The 17,426-nt window shown below is 38.6% G+C and overlaps 1 protein-coding gene across 1 annotated transcript; it reads left to right on the top strand.

The window, feature by feature from the left end:
• Positions 1 to 9,080: 9,080 nt before the first annotated feature.
• Positions 9,081 to 16,725, top strand: LOC100705622 (uncharacterized). Its single transcript, XM_019351875.2, has 11 exons — positions 9,081 to 9,297; positions 9,392 to 9,579; positions 9,683 to 9,823; positions 11,456 to 11,594; positions 11,697 to 11,877; positions 11,997 to 12,138; positions 12,596 to 12,739; positions 14,402 to 14,478; positions 15,399 to 15,453; positions 15,629 to 15,650; positions 15,994 to 16,725. Exons 1-10 carry the CDS (start codon positions 9,148 to 9,150, stop codon positions 15,630 to 15,632), a joined length of 1,221 nt encoding a protein of 406 aa, XP_019207420.1. The 5' UTR covers positions 9,081 to 9,147; the 3' UTR covers positions 15,633 to 15,650; positions 15,994 to 16,725.
• Positions 16,726 to 17,426: the final 701 nt, after the last annotated feature.

Below are 17,426 nucleotides of genomic sequence, written 5' to 3' on the forward strand. Positions count from 1 at the left end.
AGTGAGGAGATCGGGCAACCTGGTAAGTTCATTTGTTCTTCTTTTTAATTTTCAGACTGACCCGATGAAGCCGCGCTAAAGCTAGCAAGCCCGCCTACTGTCCCGCTATTTTCCCACTGATGCAGTGTTGCCAACTCCTCGGTAAGGAAAATCGCTATTGGCTGTCCTAAAAGTCGCTAGAAGTCGCTAAATGACGTCATCACCTAATTTGCATAATTGATCATGCTAATATAATTGTAACCTATGTTGTTGGAGAGAGAAATAACATCGTGGAAGAGACATAAAGTGAGTAAAAAACGTCCTAAATGCATTTAGAGTTTATTTAGAACTACAAATTAAATTTCTTTTAGCAATTATTGGTTTTTTAATGTCACAATTCCAACCCTGCTCCTTCACCCGGGCTTGGACCGGCAAAAGTGATCTGAAATAGGCACTCTGGTGGAGTTACTTTGTGTGTGTGTGTTTATAAGTAGTTTTAAACCTTGTGATCCACAAAACAGCATAAGAGTAAAAGAGTAAAAGAAGAACTGACTGTGTTACAGCACCCGCTGCTTGTTGAGAGTAAAAGCGATACGCGCTTTCACGTCTTTTTTTAGCGACTTTTTAAAGAAAAAAAGTCGCTAGGGGGTCTGAAAACTCGCTAAATATAGCGACAAAGTCGCTAAGTTGGCAACACTGCACTGATGTACAAATACCGTTCTGGTTTTATGCATGTTGTCATATAGGAATATATTGTTTATTAATAAACAGCACACAGTGGTCCCGCTCATCCGTCACTGCCTCGCTTTTTCGCTGATTTTTCATTGCACCGTACAGCATTGCATTCTGCAGCCTGATTGACAAATCTCCTCCGTGTCGTGTCTCCTGCGCTTGCCAAATTGATCATGTTTGGTTTTGATAACCATCACGTCCAATAGAAAAAACAGCACAAAAACACCCATAACTATGACCCTCATTCGGAAATAGACACCTGCACCGGGAGGAAAAGGAAAAGGCGCACGAAAGTGGCAGGCAGATGAAGACAAAACGCGGCATAAAAATACTTTTACGTTTTGCAATCTACAAAGGTTTGCACTTTGAGAATCAACTTGTGAGAACTGTGACTAATGTTCATGTGTGTGGGGAAAAAAGTGTAGAAAGTGCGTGGCGAGGGGCTAGTTATTCTGAGAACCCCTGCTGCAATAAAACAGGGACCACTGTATATACTTTCTCTATGATTATTGTATTCAACCTGTTAACATTTAATATTGTCTTGATAGAACCAACTGATTCTGCTGCAGAGCATCCCCTGTTGCTTCTCCTGGCTCCCCAGTCCCTGAGCTCCTGCTGCTGCACCCACAGGTATGTACAGCAAGCACTGATAGCTTTTTACTCGGTGTGGGATTGCCTTGTGATCACCTTTACTAAATATCTACAACTAATCTGATTATATCCTGTTTTGTTTTTTCAATGTTGAAATTAAAATCTAGTAGCAGCCTTCTCATTTCTTTGTGTTTTGTGCTGTGTTTTACAGGCCCAGAGAGGAGGACAGCTCTGAGGCAGATGAGGGACGGGTCCCAGGACGGTCCATCGGCGGTGGAGCTGGCCATCCTGGAGTCCCTGAAGAGGCCACGCCAGTCTCCAATGGAGCATTTCCTCCTCAGCCTTGTTCCTGCTCTGGAGAGCAGCTGGGTCTTTTTTTTTTTTTTTTTTATTCCTGTCTCTCTGTAAATAGTTATATTTTATATATTTATATTTAATGTTTTTCTCTGTGAGAATTTTAATATTATTTCAAATAAATTTTTATAATGACTAATGTCTCAGTTCTACTACACAGCAAGTGTTGGCACACGACTTGACACATGTAGAATTTATTTCATATTATACTAATGACAGAATATACTAATACAGTGGGATGCAAAGGTTTGGGCAACCTTGATAATAGCCATTATTTTCCTGTATAAATCGTTAGTTGTTACAATAAAAAATGTCAGTTAAATATATCATACAGGAGACACACACAGTGATATTTGAGAAGTGAAAAGAAGTTTACTGGATTTACAAAAAGTGTGCAATAATTGTTTAAACAAAATCAAGCAGGTGCATAAATTTGGGCACCACAAAAAAAGAAATGAAATAAATATTTAGTGTATATCAATGTGTGTGTCTCCTATGTGATATATGGGGTGCCTTTGTCTGGACGTGCTTCCCATCCAGAGCTCCACAGCAGAGAGGGAAGTTCCAGCGCTCCTGGAATCCCTCTGTGATGGACCGCCAGTCTCCAGGTGAAGGCACAGCCATGAAGTCGCCCACTAGACAGTCCCAGATGGCCGTCGCTACCTGGGGGGTGATCTGGCACACCGTGGACACACCGACTCTGAAACTGAACGCAATGGTCCTGAAGGAGTCCCCGGTGGCAAGGGACCTGGACAAAATTGTTCAAAATTAGTATTATGTGTACTGCAGTTACAAAATACATTATTCAAATTCCAAAATACTTTTGTGATGTCAGATTTCAATTACAAAACAAATCTTACATAAAACATTTTCTAATTATAAGGATAATTACATAACATATATTAGATATAATATAAAACAGTCAGTTGTGTTTTGTTTTAACTTTACCATATCATAATTTGATTGGTAGCAACTTTTACCACTACAGTGAGCCAATCACTCATAATTCCTAAACATGTAAATCAGGCAGGAATGAAGTAAGACATTAATAGAAATAAAGAGTTGTATGTTGACATGTAGCCCTTTCCTTGCTTAAATCATTAATATTTTTGAAAAATTAATCTGTGATAAGACATAGCTTATCAAGATAGAACCATATAACTAAAGATGAACCAAACTGTTCACAATTTTATCTACCTCTCAGTTTAAAGAAAGGCTGGTGACCCCTGTTATAGAGTCTGACAGCTGCCAGGATTACATACAAATATTCATCTATACCAGAATTAAACCAGGTGTAAATAAGGAGTGAGTATCACTACAAAGATTAACCCACAGTGGTCTTTGTACCAGTTTGATATCAGCAAACACAGAGAGCATACACTGATAGACACCACAGCCATGCTATCAATGCTAACACTGATAACAGCATAAATTGAATTAAATCGGGACTTGATGAGACCTTTCAAGTATCACTAGAAATATTATAAACAGTCATCTCCGTACCACAGTTTGCTATCAGTAAACACCGACGGCATTCATTGATAGCATAGCACATCCATGTTAGCAGTGTATAAACGATAGTTTAACATATATTAGCACAGGTATCAATAAAGGACTACCGTATTAAACACTTTTACTAACCGCAGGCAGATGGACAGGCGCTCTGCAGGTGGGATTGAGCACCTGTAGTTGGTGTCTAGGCGGGCGATGCTTGGACCAACGCGGGACAGCTGGGCGAGGGAAAGACGGCGATATCGCTGAAATCGGCTGTCATCCAGGCGCAGCTCCTGGAGCAAGTGGTGAAACTCACCAAACTGCTCACCCGTCTGGAGGACTTGATGGACCCAGGTATGGCGAGGACGTCCTTAACGCTGCTGCTCTGCTCTCCACAGTATATAGAAACGCTAGCTCGACAGCTGCCGTCTAGCAAAGATACTGTCTGGCACAACTTCCTCCCACATCCCTCCCACATTTCCGGTTCACGCGCGTCAAAATATGCAATTTTGACGCGCGATGGATTTTTCTTGGACACGCGTCGAGGTGCGAATGTGCACGCGTCAAATTAGGGGCGTTTGGGGCGTTTTCGCTCGTGTCTATCGCGTTCGGTGTGAACACACCGTTACCCAGGTAACAGAAGTTCGCTGTGTGTGCCCAGCGGTGGATGACCTTGCCCCGAACTGCTGTAGGGACAAACTGTCAGCCACCCGGACCTGAACTGGGGTCGGTTTCCTACGGCTGGGCCTCTCTGATCAGTATCTCAATTTCCCAGGTCGCCGCGCCCACCACACAGGTGGCTGGATGAATAGTTTTCTCCCTCTCCTCTGTTTCTTCCTCTCACGCAAACTGGTGTGAGAGGGCGTAAGATGGCTTTGTGTTGTGTGACCCCGACCTGTAAGTAATGTTGAGATTAAAACGGGTGAAAAACAAAGCCCACCTAGCTTGCTGGGCGTTGAGGTGCTTGGCCGCCTAAGGGTACGCCAAATTCTTATTGTTGGTCCAGACTAGAGCTGGGCGATATGACCCAAAATTCATATCTCGATATTTTTTAGCTGCATGGCGATATACGATATATATCTCGATATTTATTTTCTTTAAGCCATAAGGTAAGAACAAAAAGAGAGTTTAGTCAAAGCTGTGTCCTAGATGTCACACAGGCACTTTTATTAACATACAGCGTAGATGTACATGAAGAATTTACTCTAATAAATTATCAGCGTTTATTAAATAATAATGCTCCATAAATAAAAGAACACAATGTTGTTTTTGTGCATAACAAAAAGCTCACAGTCGTGCAGTCAAAATGTAAACTAAAAGATGCTGAGCATAATAACAAAGAGACAGATTTCACAGCTGCTCCCAAGTTCTACTGCATGACTGACAGCCTGCAATTTGAAATCCTCTTAACAGTGTCTCTGCACAGGTGCCATTTATGGTCCTTATACACACACAATACGGTAATATTACGTTGAAGCACAGTACGTATCACTCCGCGAGGCTCCACTACGGTAGCCGTAATGCTCCGACAATCTATCAAGCGGTGCAGCTCCGTAGCTCACCAAAGTCGTACTGAAACATTTTTTGACAGATTGCTGTGCGCCGTCTAGCACATGAAAAACTGTTCGCGGTCATCAAGCACAACCAGAATTCATACATAATGCTCGCGGTCAACTTTTGAGAGAATGAAAGGATTTCAGGCCGTGCATGGCGTTAGCGTGGTTAGCTCGTTAGCGTGGTTAGCTCGTTAGCGTGGTTAGCTCATTAGCGCGGTTAGCTCTCTAACACATTGACGCCGTCCAGCCCCAAGCATGGGGCAATCCACGGTAACACGGAGATTTGCCGTGTTCATCTTGTCGTTGTCTGCAGGTGAAGCTTTGGGGGAGGAGGGGGAGTTGTTCACTGAAGGAGAGACAAGGCCCAGTAACGCAGCGTAGAGACAAAAATGGATGGAAGAGAGGCAAACTTACGGCTCCACAAGTATAGTTATAACGTAACATAGACTATATCGATATAAACGATATTGTCACATCTTATATCTCGTATGAAAATATATCGATATTTTTAAAAAACTCGATATATCGCCCAGCACTAGTCCAGACCAATTCTGGGTGCTTATTCCCCTCCAACCAGTGGCGCCACTCTTCCAAGGCCAATTTGATCGCGAGGAGTTCCCTGTCGCCAACATCAACATCATCTTACAAATGGTAAAATTTACAGGCTTTATTAATAGTTATTATTATTAATAGTGTCTGTGTTTGGGTTAAGCTACGATCATGACACTGATTTATGTATACTGTGTGGTGCATATTCTGATAAAGGACGGATTATGATAAAACATATTTTGTAAAAATGAAGATGCCACTCCCAAGTGTCACTTTCAGCCTCGAGTGACACTTTGAAATGTTTGAAATACTGAGTAGACCGCTTCCTTAATCCTTTAAATGCCATTGCTTATTGCTTCTGCTGATTGACAAGTCTTATTGACAATAACCACCTGAAGCATGCAAATTGTCATGCAGAGCTTTTTAGTATTTCTCTCACACCCTTTTCTTTTTGTTCTCATTCTGTCACTGTCGTAAGTACGTCTGAACAAAGCTTTCAAAGCATTTATACAAAAGTGAGACACATGATTACAGGGGATAATTTCCTTTGTAACTTTCCAAAAGAAGAATGGGATGGCTTCGACCTCTTTCATGTCAGGGGGGCTCACAACAACAGTCGCCTTAAGGCTCTTTATATATTAAGGTAAAGAGCCTACAATAAACCGTTTGGGTGAGGGGAGGAAGACAGGACAAAGACACACCATGGAAGAGAGCCGGGGATTAATAATAAGTAATAATCAGATGCAGAGAGGCGTATATGCACACAGTGGGTGTAAAAGGTGACCGAAGAAGAAACACTCAATGCATCATGGCAATACCCAATGATGTAATGAGTGTTTCTTCTTGATTCCCCAGCAGGAGTCAGCTGCCCTTTGCTTTTGGTTCTCTGGAACTCGCTCTTTGGCTGTGGGTGCCCAATCTGGGTCCTTCATCCTTCTCCTGCTGGGATGGAAGCACAGATGTCGCCAAAATGTGTAGTCTCAGGTCATATACACATATGTAAATGCAGAATATATAAATAGGAATAGCAATGAAATATACTCATTAATGAGATGTACTCAGTCAAAATTCAATTGCACATTTCAACTCTTGTCAGTCTATTGTACAATGACAAACACTGCAGCTTAGTTGTCCCCATCCTCCTTTGTCCTCCTTTTTCCCCTCCTCCTCCCCTCCAGCAAGGAGTTAAACCGTTTGATGGTGTGTGGGACAAAGGTGTTTTTAAGTCTGTTGTTCCTAGACTTTGGAAAAAGGGTTAGTGTTCCAGCTTCATGCCGACCACAGAGCCAACCACCACCTCCACCTCCTCTCACTCTATCTGAACTGGCACTGCACCTGGTCTGGAACTCCCAAAGTCCACAACCAGTTCCTTGGTCTTTGAGGTGTTGAGTTGCAGTGGATTGTGAGACTCCATGTAACAAAATTCCTCATAAAACTCCTGTACTCCTCTTCCTGATCGTCTGAGATGCACCTGATGATGGCTGTGTCATCCGCAAACCTCTGAATATGGCATGATTCAGAGTTATAGCAGAAGTCAGAGGTGTACAGGGTGAAGAGAAGAGCACAGTTCCCTGTGGTGCTCCTGTGCTGCTGACTACAGTGTCAGACATGATGTCTTTCAGCCTGACATACTGTGGTCTGTCTGTGAGGTAGTTGGAGATCCAAGCGACCAGGCAGGGGTCGACCTGCATCCTGTTAAGTTTCTCCTGGAGCAGACAGGGCTGGACTGTATTAAAGGTACTAGAGAAGTCAAGGAACAGGATCCTGACCGTGATGTAATTACTATGCAACGTGTCCTCGTCCTATATTAATTACATTACCAGATGCTCAGACGCATTACTATGGCAATGACCAAGCACATTAGGTGGTACTGGAATGTCAGAGAAAACCAGTCGATCCGAGTCGATCGGAGTAGGTATTAATGGAAAAGGGGCTTATCTGTTTCCTCATCAGGATAGTGTGTTTTTCTTTATGAGTTGGATTGTAGCTTCAGGTTCATGTTGTTAACTTGTAATTATGAATTGCTGGTAATTTAATGGAGTGAAAAAGAAAGTAGTGTAATGCAATGTAATCAGTAGTGTAATAAATTTATCTGGTAAGTAATTAAGTAACACACTACATTACTTACTACATTACAAGTAATTAATATTTTACTACTTTTTTTGATTAAAGACCCCACATTACTGGAGCTACCACATTATTTCTGAGCTGAAATAAAAAGTGCTACCAATACTTTCAACCAGAAGATGGTATTTTGTTTTATTTTATTTTAAGTTCATGTTTTTTTAGATTCAGAAACAAAAAACATGGAAAAGACGGTGCTTTCGGTTTAAGTACCATTTCACGACATCAAGCTTATTCAAATGTGATGCCCAGAACCATAAACAGAGTACGTAAGGAGTTAAAACTAAGATCGCTATCACTTTTACTGAGAGTTAAAGGTGCCAACAAACAATTTGTGATTATCCCTGATACACAAAAAGCTCACATAGCAGCATTAGTTGGCACTCTAGGAATGATGTCTGGCTCCTTATTGTGTTATCACCTCTTGGGCACTGAGAGATGTTTGACAGGAAGTAATGTCAAAGATGACAAATATGTTGCTTTTAGGTTATGTGAACAATTCAATTTTATTTATATAGTGCGAAAAATTGCCAAATAGAAATACTTTTACTCTTTAAATATGCCTTTACCCTCATGAAGGTGATAGTTTGGATTTTCTTCCAGACACACAAAGTGTGAATAACTTATACTTAGGTACATTTGTTTGAGCTGATGATCGTCAATGCAGTTATTGATGTATGAATGTTAGATAGAATGCAATCTGAGTAAATGGGTGATAGAGACATGAATAAAGCAACTTAAGTTTTCAAGCAGATTAGAAAAGTGCTATATAGAAACAGTCCACTTAGAAATAGGCTGTATATCTACAATCTTCCTTCTAAGAGTGTCACTGAGTTCCCTGGACGTCTCCCTTGCTTTTTGGTCAATGAAATGAGTGGTTCAAACAAATAATTTTCATGCTGGCAAAAACTATCAGTCATAACCTTCAGCACCACCTACATGTGCTTTTGAACCTGTTTGGAAAATCCTAAATAAATTCAAACTTCTATAGTCAATTCTTGTATTCTTGTTATTAAATTTCAATAAATCATTAAAAGTCCCAAATTATCATGATATTCCTTCCCATGATTAGTGGATGTAAACTTCTGATCAGAAGTGTATTTATTATTTTGTGCTTACTGTCCTCTTACATGATTTTCTAAGTAAGTCTGTTTAATGATATTGTGATATACAATTTAAAGGTGAGACTGGAAAGTCAAGGAAGACATTCTTGTTAACAAACCGTGTTGAACAAATTAATCATCTACCTAATTCCCAACTCTTCTCCCACAGCTGAATATTGGATTTGGTCAGTTCCCATTATCTCTGAGTTTTCTATAGAAATTCTTTATCAGTAGTTTGCAGCAGGAGGTCCTCTGTGCCTTGTCCAAGGTTGTTGTGTGTTTTGCCCTTTTTCTGACATGAATAGGGAAAATTGATGCAAAAGTGATAAAATAACAAAGAGATCAAATTCTAAATACAAATACTTTAAAAATAAACTTATTACACACATTAAAATGCTTGATTACATTTAGCTGAAGCAGCAATTAAAACATTTCTATTTTTAGTTTTGAAATGAATCTCATTTACTGGCAGTTGGTTGAGACATTCATTATCATTCATCATGTATCATCTCAAACATGACCATGAAACATTTCCTCATTCCAAACAGCTTAGTGCACATTATATAAATTGCCATCCAGAAAACAGCAAATAGATAAAAGGAGGAGAGTCAGAGAGAGGCTGTGTTTGACGTACAAGTGTCTTTGTGAAGACTAACAGATTGACCATGTCGCTCTCCGCGGTGCTGCTGCTGCTGCTGCATCTGACGGTCTGCAACTCGCAGAATATTAGTTTATTCTTTAACAAATTAGATTTAGGCTTTGTTGGCGCAATCAACTTCTATACAAAAGAGAAGTATGTAAATGATTCCTCCTCGGTATGTACAGGGTTTTTTTTTTTTTTCTAAAATCTGTTTATAATTTGAAATTTAGGTTTTCTTAACTAAATTCCTATTCACTGTGACTCCACAGCTGACCGTTCGCATAATGGGGAACAATCAGAGCTGCATTCCCGATTTCTCATTTGGTTGCCAGGAGAACAGCTGTGGGTATGTGAGTGCTTTGGTACGCACGGTCGACCAAGAAGGCAACAAAGAGTGGTGTCAGAATGAACTTAGGACTGTTCAGCCATCTTCCATTAATATGACTGGTTCACTCAGGTGAGTGTACCTCGATAATATATAAAATAAAATGATTACTCATATTTTTCATTTTGATGCATGCTCAATTGAAAACTGACTCTCCCACTGTTTTCTACTAAAGCATCCCTGGTGTTGATTGGGTTAGTGGCATCAAAAATAACATTGGATCATGGTTCACTGAAGTAGCATTCGACCTGAGGAACCGCTCTGACACCAACAAAGAAAACTCCTCACCCCAGTCTACCGTGATCCCATTTGTGAGGTAAGCCAACTCACTGTCTCTGTCTCTGCTAAAAAAGCAACAGCAGTAGGAAGATAAAAGTGGCCACAGCATTACAGCAAAGTTAAAATCTGATATTGTTTCCATGTAGAAGACAAAACTGCTGACAGTATAAGAGCAAAGTCTAAAAATATAGACAAACCATTGTTAATATTTAACTTGCTGCATGCAACCACTGCCTCTGTAATAGAGTGGCAATAAACTAATTAAATAAACAAAAAATAATGTACCAAAAACGGTTTCCACACTAAAGCTTTTGCATTTAAAGATTTTAATTGTAATCCTATAACTCTTTCCTTCAAGAGCTTCTCTTACAGTACCTCCAGGCTCCAAAGGAAAAAAAAACAGAAAATGAGGATGAGTATGAAGATGAGTTAATGACTTTGTCACCAAATGAGAAAAATCTCTTTTAAATTTAGTTTAACAAACAGACTTCCTGCCAGAAACCTCCAAAAAGAGAAGTGCAGTTAAAATGGAAACGTTTTCCTCTGAGAAACTTCAGAGATAAAATTGCAAATATGCAGTTATTTATATCTGCAGGAAGTTTAAATTTAACAAGATATTTCGTTTGACTGAAAGGTTCCTTATGGCAGCAAATAATACAAGTGTAAAAATGATTAACTGTGCATTTATCTGTCATTTGTTTCTCCATGTTTGCTGTTGCTGTTGCCATGTTTACAATTACAGACATGACCATTAAACATAGACTAATGAAAAGTCTTATGACTGATGGTGAATGAAGAAAAGATGAACTATATCAGGTTAATCAGCCAGGAGAACTCGTTTGTCATGTTTGGGGCTGTTTTTCTTTCATTTGCTAATTAAGTTGAAACACTAAACCTACTTGGAACAGTTCAGGAAACTTGTAGTTTGTGTTGAATAGACTGCAAGTAAAGACGGATGTAACAATGATTAGATTCGGACCACAAAAAGAGGCCTCAGTGTTATCGTTTTGACTGTGGCCATATTGCTTTGTTGGAATAAGAAGCGACCATTGTTGCTGCTAATAATGGAAAAGGGGAACAGATGGCATTAAGACACACACACAATGGAGAAGTCGAGTTCAGTAACTTCAGTGAGGTCTGACAGAGCTGAAGCAGCCTGACTGAATCACAGCAGCCATGTCAACTCCAATATCCAGATGAATGAAATTTATTATAAACTCAATGGAAAGATAATAATAGCATCAAACAAATGCTGCACACAATTTCTCAGTTGCACATCCCTGATATGAACCCATCACATCCAACATCCATGATTCATGTTAATTATAATAAATTCTGACCCTACCATCAGAAACAGCACCAGAAACTGACACTCATCAGACCGGTTAACATTTTTTCAATCTACTGTCCATTTTGATGGGCCTGAGTAAATTATAACTTCTGACAGGAGTGACACCTGATGTTATCTTCAATTAGATGACTCATGAATGTGAATGGCCTGTGTGAAAAGGCAATGCTCTTGAGCAAAAAATGTTCCAGTTCCAGTGATCAGGCCGTTGATGTATTAGGCAGATTTTAAGAGTGAATGCGTGGAGCTGCACATTCACTTCACACTGAAGACAAAGCTGGAAAATGAAAATTTAAGATTGTATTTGTAATTCTTTCTCAGAGTTCCTTCAAACTGTCGGAGAGATTTCAGCCCGTTGATGTTTGACCCTGATGGTGATCAGGTTAAATGCAGATACGGAAACTCCTCACTCTTTGAGTGTAGCGCCTGTGAGCCACCATCTGTCCTCAGCCTCTCATCAGTGAGCATGATTGTTAATCTAATGTTTAATGAGACAGAAGGACAGTTGTAATAATAACAATTTGCTCGTTTAATCTTTTTTCCTTTTTCATTCCTCATGCAGTCCAATTGTACGCTGTCGTTCGGCCCCACTGCCGACAGTAATCAGGGCCGTTATGGAGTACAGCTGCTGATGGAGGACTTTCCCAGGAAGAACATCACCATGACTTCAGCTGATGGCAATAAAACAATAAAAACACCTAACGATGCTCTCAGCAAAGTACCGATCCAGTTTGTTCTGATAGGTACAAGTCCATATTTTAATAGATGGAGTTGAACCTGTAAAGATCTGCTCTAAAGTCAGAAAACTTCAAACTATGAATTCCACCCTGAAAAAACTTGTTGGTTTTCTGTCATCTTTCAGTGGATCCCCAGGTCTCATCCTGCACAGAGGGAGACTTTTTGCCCAAATTCTTGCCTCCAACCCCAGCCAACAGAGCTCGGCTCTACACCCCTGTTAATAACACTCTGGAAATCAGCATCAGTGCTGAGGCAAAAAACTCCACGTAAGTCAAAGAAAAACACATTTGACATTCTTGATATTTTAAAGTAAGGTTAACTATGTCCCACAGAACTGTTTTCAGGTTAGACAAGAAATACATTCACACATCAGTGGATTCCTGTCATGTTTCTGTTTAATCTGTGCATCAGTCCTGCACTGGCACACACAACAGGTTTAACAAGACATGTAAGAGCGTAACAGAGTCAGATACATACAAGGCTGTATGAGATATAAACAGTACATTAAACACATATTTAACCCAAAGAGATATCAAATGTGTTTTAAGGATATTTTGCTTTAGTGAAGCATAAATCAATAATCAAACTCATGAAACCAAACAGAAGTGAGTCAGGTGGAGTTCAAAGTGATGCTCATTCACAGACAAACACTTTTCTTTGTATGTAGTTGAGAAAGCTCTAAAAATTAAGTTGATTATGTTTTTGTTTTTCTCTTTGTTAAAGGATCTCTGAGCTGCTGTTCAGCGGACCGTATGATGCAATTCAGAATAAAACTGGAACAGGAACGTTCACCCTGAAATGGACGCCGTCTAAATCACAAGACACTGACACCCTCCCCTTCTGCTTTGTTGTCCAGGCACTTTCCAAGTCAGTAACTTATAAAATTTCACAGTAGAGTCATAAAGTTCCCACCAATTATTTTGATAAACCTTTTCAGGACCTAAAGTTGTTTGATAAATGTCACACGGCCAAATTATTATAGAAAACATGTGAAAGCTGATGAGGTTGAGCAGGTCCTCTACTAATTGGGAGGTCGGCAGTTCGATCATTGGCTAAATGGTCTGATTCTTATATAGCGCTTTTCTACTCTCACGGAGTACTCAAAGCACTCTATACAACATGCCTCATTCACCCAATCACACCCATTCTCACAAGCACTTTATCTGTAATTAGTGCTTTCTAACAACATTCATACACATTCATACTCCGATGGATGCATCGGAGAGCAAGTTGGGGTTAGTATCTTGCCCAAGGATACTTGGCATGCAGACTGGAGGAGCCAGGGATCGAACCGCCGACCTTCTGATCAGTAGGTGACCTGCTCTACCTCCTGAGCTACAGCCACCCAGTCTGCATGCCAAATATATTTGGGCAAAATACTAACCTCAAGTTACTTTAGATACATCCATCAGAGCATGAATGTTAGGCAGAAAGCACATAAGCATAGAAAAAAGAGTTTGTTTGGTTGGGTGAATGAGGTGTGCTGCATAAAGCAGAGAAGCACTATGTAAGAATCACTCCATTTTGCAGCCATAAACTATATTGGTCAATGTTTAAATCTGATAATATTGGAAAAGTATTTCAACCCCATCAGGAATCATGGCAAGAAACTTAACTGTATATCCGAAAAGAGACCTTTCCTATGCTTTTAATGACAACCCAGAGATTTTTTGTTGGGTTCTTCAGTGAGTTATCAGAAAACAAAGCAAACATCCAGAGAACCAATGCTTGTTTATGTTACACTAGATCCTAGATATTAAATTGGAGCGGATGAGAAATTACTGATATGCCCAAACATGTTTTTCACCCCTGAAAATTTCACGTGGACATCTTCTGTATTTCCCAAGTTATACAGGCTGAAAAATATAACAGAAATTAAAATAATAATAATAAATATAAACAAAAAACCCCCCAGATAACTCTGTGGGGGTCAGATGGGGTTCACTAACTGATTTTTCATTGAATTCGTCTACCGGCATTTGAAATTATAATAACTAAAATGAAAAAGGTGAACTCAAGAACAAATTTAAAGTCACCTATATGCTTTGTTTTGCAGAATTTACACAAAGACCCACATGCATGTTGACTCAAAACAATAACTTATTACACATTACTCATTGTTTTTGTTAAAAGTGATAAAGTGCCTTAATTACCCACTTAAGGAATTTTTTCACCCTACTTACAGCATTAGTTTGCTGTCTGTGGAGATGCTTTATTTAGAACAGTAACATATATTACTGGTTTAGCCATCCTAGTAATTGTTTTGTTTTGTTTTTGCTTTATTTATCTAAGGAAATTACAAGATTGTGTGAAAACTGGTAATTTATCTACAACAGGAAAAGTAGCTTATCTACTAGAAGGGAAAGTTGCAGTGCAGGAAATGCTTTAATCAGGCAGATCAATGTATGAGTCTACTGACTGGCAGCAAACTAAGAGTCATCTAGAAATGTTCATCAAACACACCCATATTACTTGTACATGTGATTTGTGTCATTAACAGAAAAGACAATCTTAATCTTATTTCTGTAGGGAAACCAAGTATCACTCAGACCTTCGATGTGTCAGCGTGACTGTTGGAAATGGTGCTCCAGCCAGTGCTTCAGGTTGTAAGTATCAATGACAAGAAGTAACTGTCAACTAATATATAAAGTTGCTAAATCTGTGTATTTGTAAAGAATTTTTGACATTGTTGCAAAAATTGCATTGCATTAATTAAAAATGAAAAGCTAAAAGAGAATAAATCACTGTAGATTATTCAACTGTGTTAGATGTTTCACATTTTATTCCTTGGTCAGAGTATTCAAAATTACACCAAACAGGCCACTGCATATTTAACATTTCATACTCAAATTTATAAATAACAACAAAATTAAATAAAATGGAGAAAACACTATGCCCTGAAAGTCGCTGCTAAAGGTGAGGCAGACTGTTGCCATTTTTAAATTCAGCGGTCCTCCTCTAACAGGGGGATTTTTGATCAATGGAGGTTGTATAAAAATTATATAGCACAATTGTTTCCTTGTAGGCCAATCATAAATAAAAATGTGTTTGTGTTGCTTCTAAATAATTTCCAGACCATCATTTTCAGATCACCTTTCTCTGTGTGTTGTCTGGCTTTTAGCCTTAATCTTTTTACCTACTTGATGTTTGTGTTATTATGTGCACTGTGACCTTTGATATTACCCCTGCACCAGTTGTCACTGACACAAATCTACACCAGCTGTGTTCCTGAATATCTGATGGTTGAATTTTAATGGGGGAGAATTCTAATAAGGCTACACCTAACTAAAGCTGAGTTTATTTTAAGTCAGCTTTATAGCCGTTTACTTGCCAATAAAATGATTTGCAATGCCAGGGCAGAGCTCAGACCTTATTTTATCTGTAATTGCCATAAATCCAGAGGTGATATAGGTATAGTTCTTAAACTTTGTGACAGCATCAGATGAACTAAATCTTGTGTGTGTTTTTAAATGAAAAGTCTGTTTTGTTGGTCAGAAGTTCTTTAATCATTTTCTACTTGTTTTAGTTGTCCTGGTCATGGGATCTTTCCTTTCAACTCTTATTCTTGCCTTCCCTTCCATGTAAGTATGTGTCTGCATATTTAGATCTTTTTTTTGCCGAAATGTGACATTTTGTGTATTTTTTTAAACGTGTTAGGCCCATAAAATTATTATTACTATTATTAACTTTTAAACTGAATGAAAATCAACCCCTTTGATCATCATTCTGATGCTGAGTTTTTGTCTCTTATCTCAGATGAATATGGATAAAATCAGAGGTGAGTCTCTTTTTCTATAATCAGATTTTCTACCATAGCACCAGATAACTGCTGTTTACCACTAAGTACTAATAGTACCACTGGTATTGCTAAAAGTAGTAGTGTTGATGTCCAGTGATTGAGCTACAGAAAACTATCAACACACACAACCTCTGTAGGGGCAAAGAAATAATTCACAAAATATGCTAACGCCACACAAAGCACAATTTATTCTATGAAATATTCCAGAAATGAGTCACATCATACAATCACTAAATATCTAACATATCAATCTGAGGATTATCTCAAATGTAAAAAAAACAAAACATTTTCAATGAACACGCTGTTTCAAATTTCCTTCTAGATTGAAGATGTACCTGAATCTGGATTGATGCAACGGTAGCGCCCTCTACTGTTACAACATGAATGTCATCTGACTCTGCACAAACAACTTTTTTCAAGTTTCTTTAAGTTTTGTTCCAACCAATGTAATGTAATCAAATTCAATAATTACAGAAAAAAATATAATGTTTAATGCAATGTTTAATATCTAAATTCATTTGATTCTGTCATTCTTTTCACGGATTTTATCTTTATCTTGTACTTTTACTTAGTGTTTTAGAACTGTCTTTATTTTAATTTCTCTGTGGTTTTATGGGCTTTACAATCTTTTTTGTGTTTATATTTGGAGTACTACTGTACTCAACATAAATAAACATAATCATCACCCAGTAAATCATCATCATAGTAAAATTGAGATTATTTTTAATACAACTGGTTTTGTGAGAGCTTTATGAGGAATTGCACAATTACAAATCTGGAAATTTTGTGAAACTAATAAAAATAAGAAGACTTGAGCCACTGACACTGTTTGATATTTATCTAGGAACAAGAGACATCAAAATATTTTTAAGCTGTTAATGAAGCTTAACATAACATCCATAATGGACTCATGGAATGTATTTATTTGCAGAGTCCTGTGCAAGTATGACTGGTCTGAAGTGTCATTGTTGCAAGCGCTGATTGGAGTCTTTACTCATTTGTCCTCATTTGTTTCAGATGATTTACTGAAGTGATGTAAATTTTATTTCTGATAGTTTAGCTTGATTTATTTTACCAAGTTATTAATCACATCATCTCTAACAACACCTCCTATTAGTCCACAAACTACTGCACTTGAACCGACACCCACTCGTCAGCCAAACACTTCCCAGGCAATACTCCAGTTTATGAGTATGAATTACAGACAGTAGCTGTTACCAAACACTAAAGCTTCATAGACATGTCGCATCAAGAGCAAAAACTGAACTTGCTTTAATGACCATTAAAATCTTAACAGCAAATTTTTGTATCAGTTTTACTTGATAGAAATTCTCATCATTCTATGATGGCAAAAATAGAGACACTGACCTGGATTTGATTTGTGTGATGATTTTGATGATCCTGTTATCAACTGAATTGTTGGGGTGGCAGGGAAGATTGAAACAAATGAATGGATGTAACAGTTCCATGGATGCCAACTTCCGCCCGGCCTTGTATAAAAGATGTGCGAAAAAGCAATCAGACAACCATTAATATAATGACTTTCTTTTTAACTGAGTACATATGTACTGACTGAGGCGAGTGCTTTTTGGTGTAGATGAACCCCAAGAAGATTATGAAATTTTGGTGAGATACAGATTTTGTGTTGCAACTTACCCCAGTTGGGTACTGTAGGATGTAATGGCGAATTAATCATGTGAAATAGTTAAAGATATTAAAAATATTGCTCTTACCAAGAATGTGACCCGGCTTAAC

This window comes from Oreochromis niloticus, linkage group LG3 (assembly GCF_001858045.2).
Source record: "Oreochromis niloticus isolate F11D_XX linkage group LG3, O_niloticus_UMD_NMBU, whole genome shotgun sequence".
In the NCBI taxonomy this organism is placed as follows: domain Eukaryota; kingdom Metazoa; phylum Chordata; class Actinopteri; order Cichliformes; family Cichlidae; genus Oreochromis; species Oreochromis niloticus.

Bases quoted from the DNA above. Each gene is read 5' to 3' on its own strand.
- LOC100705622 (XM_019351875.2), top strand. From the start codon at position 9,148: ATGTCGCTCTCCGCGGTGCTGCTGCTGCTGCTGCATCTGACGGTCTGC. The intron at 9,298-9,391 runs GTATGTACAGGG...GTGACTCCACAG, and splicing joins ATGTAAATGATTCCTCCTCG to CTGACCGTTCGCATAATGGG. The intron at 9,824-11,455 runs GTAAGCCAACTC...ATTCTTTCTCAG, and splicing joins ACCGTGATCCCATTTGTGAG to AGTTCCTTCAAACTGTCGGA.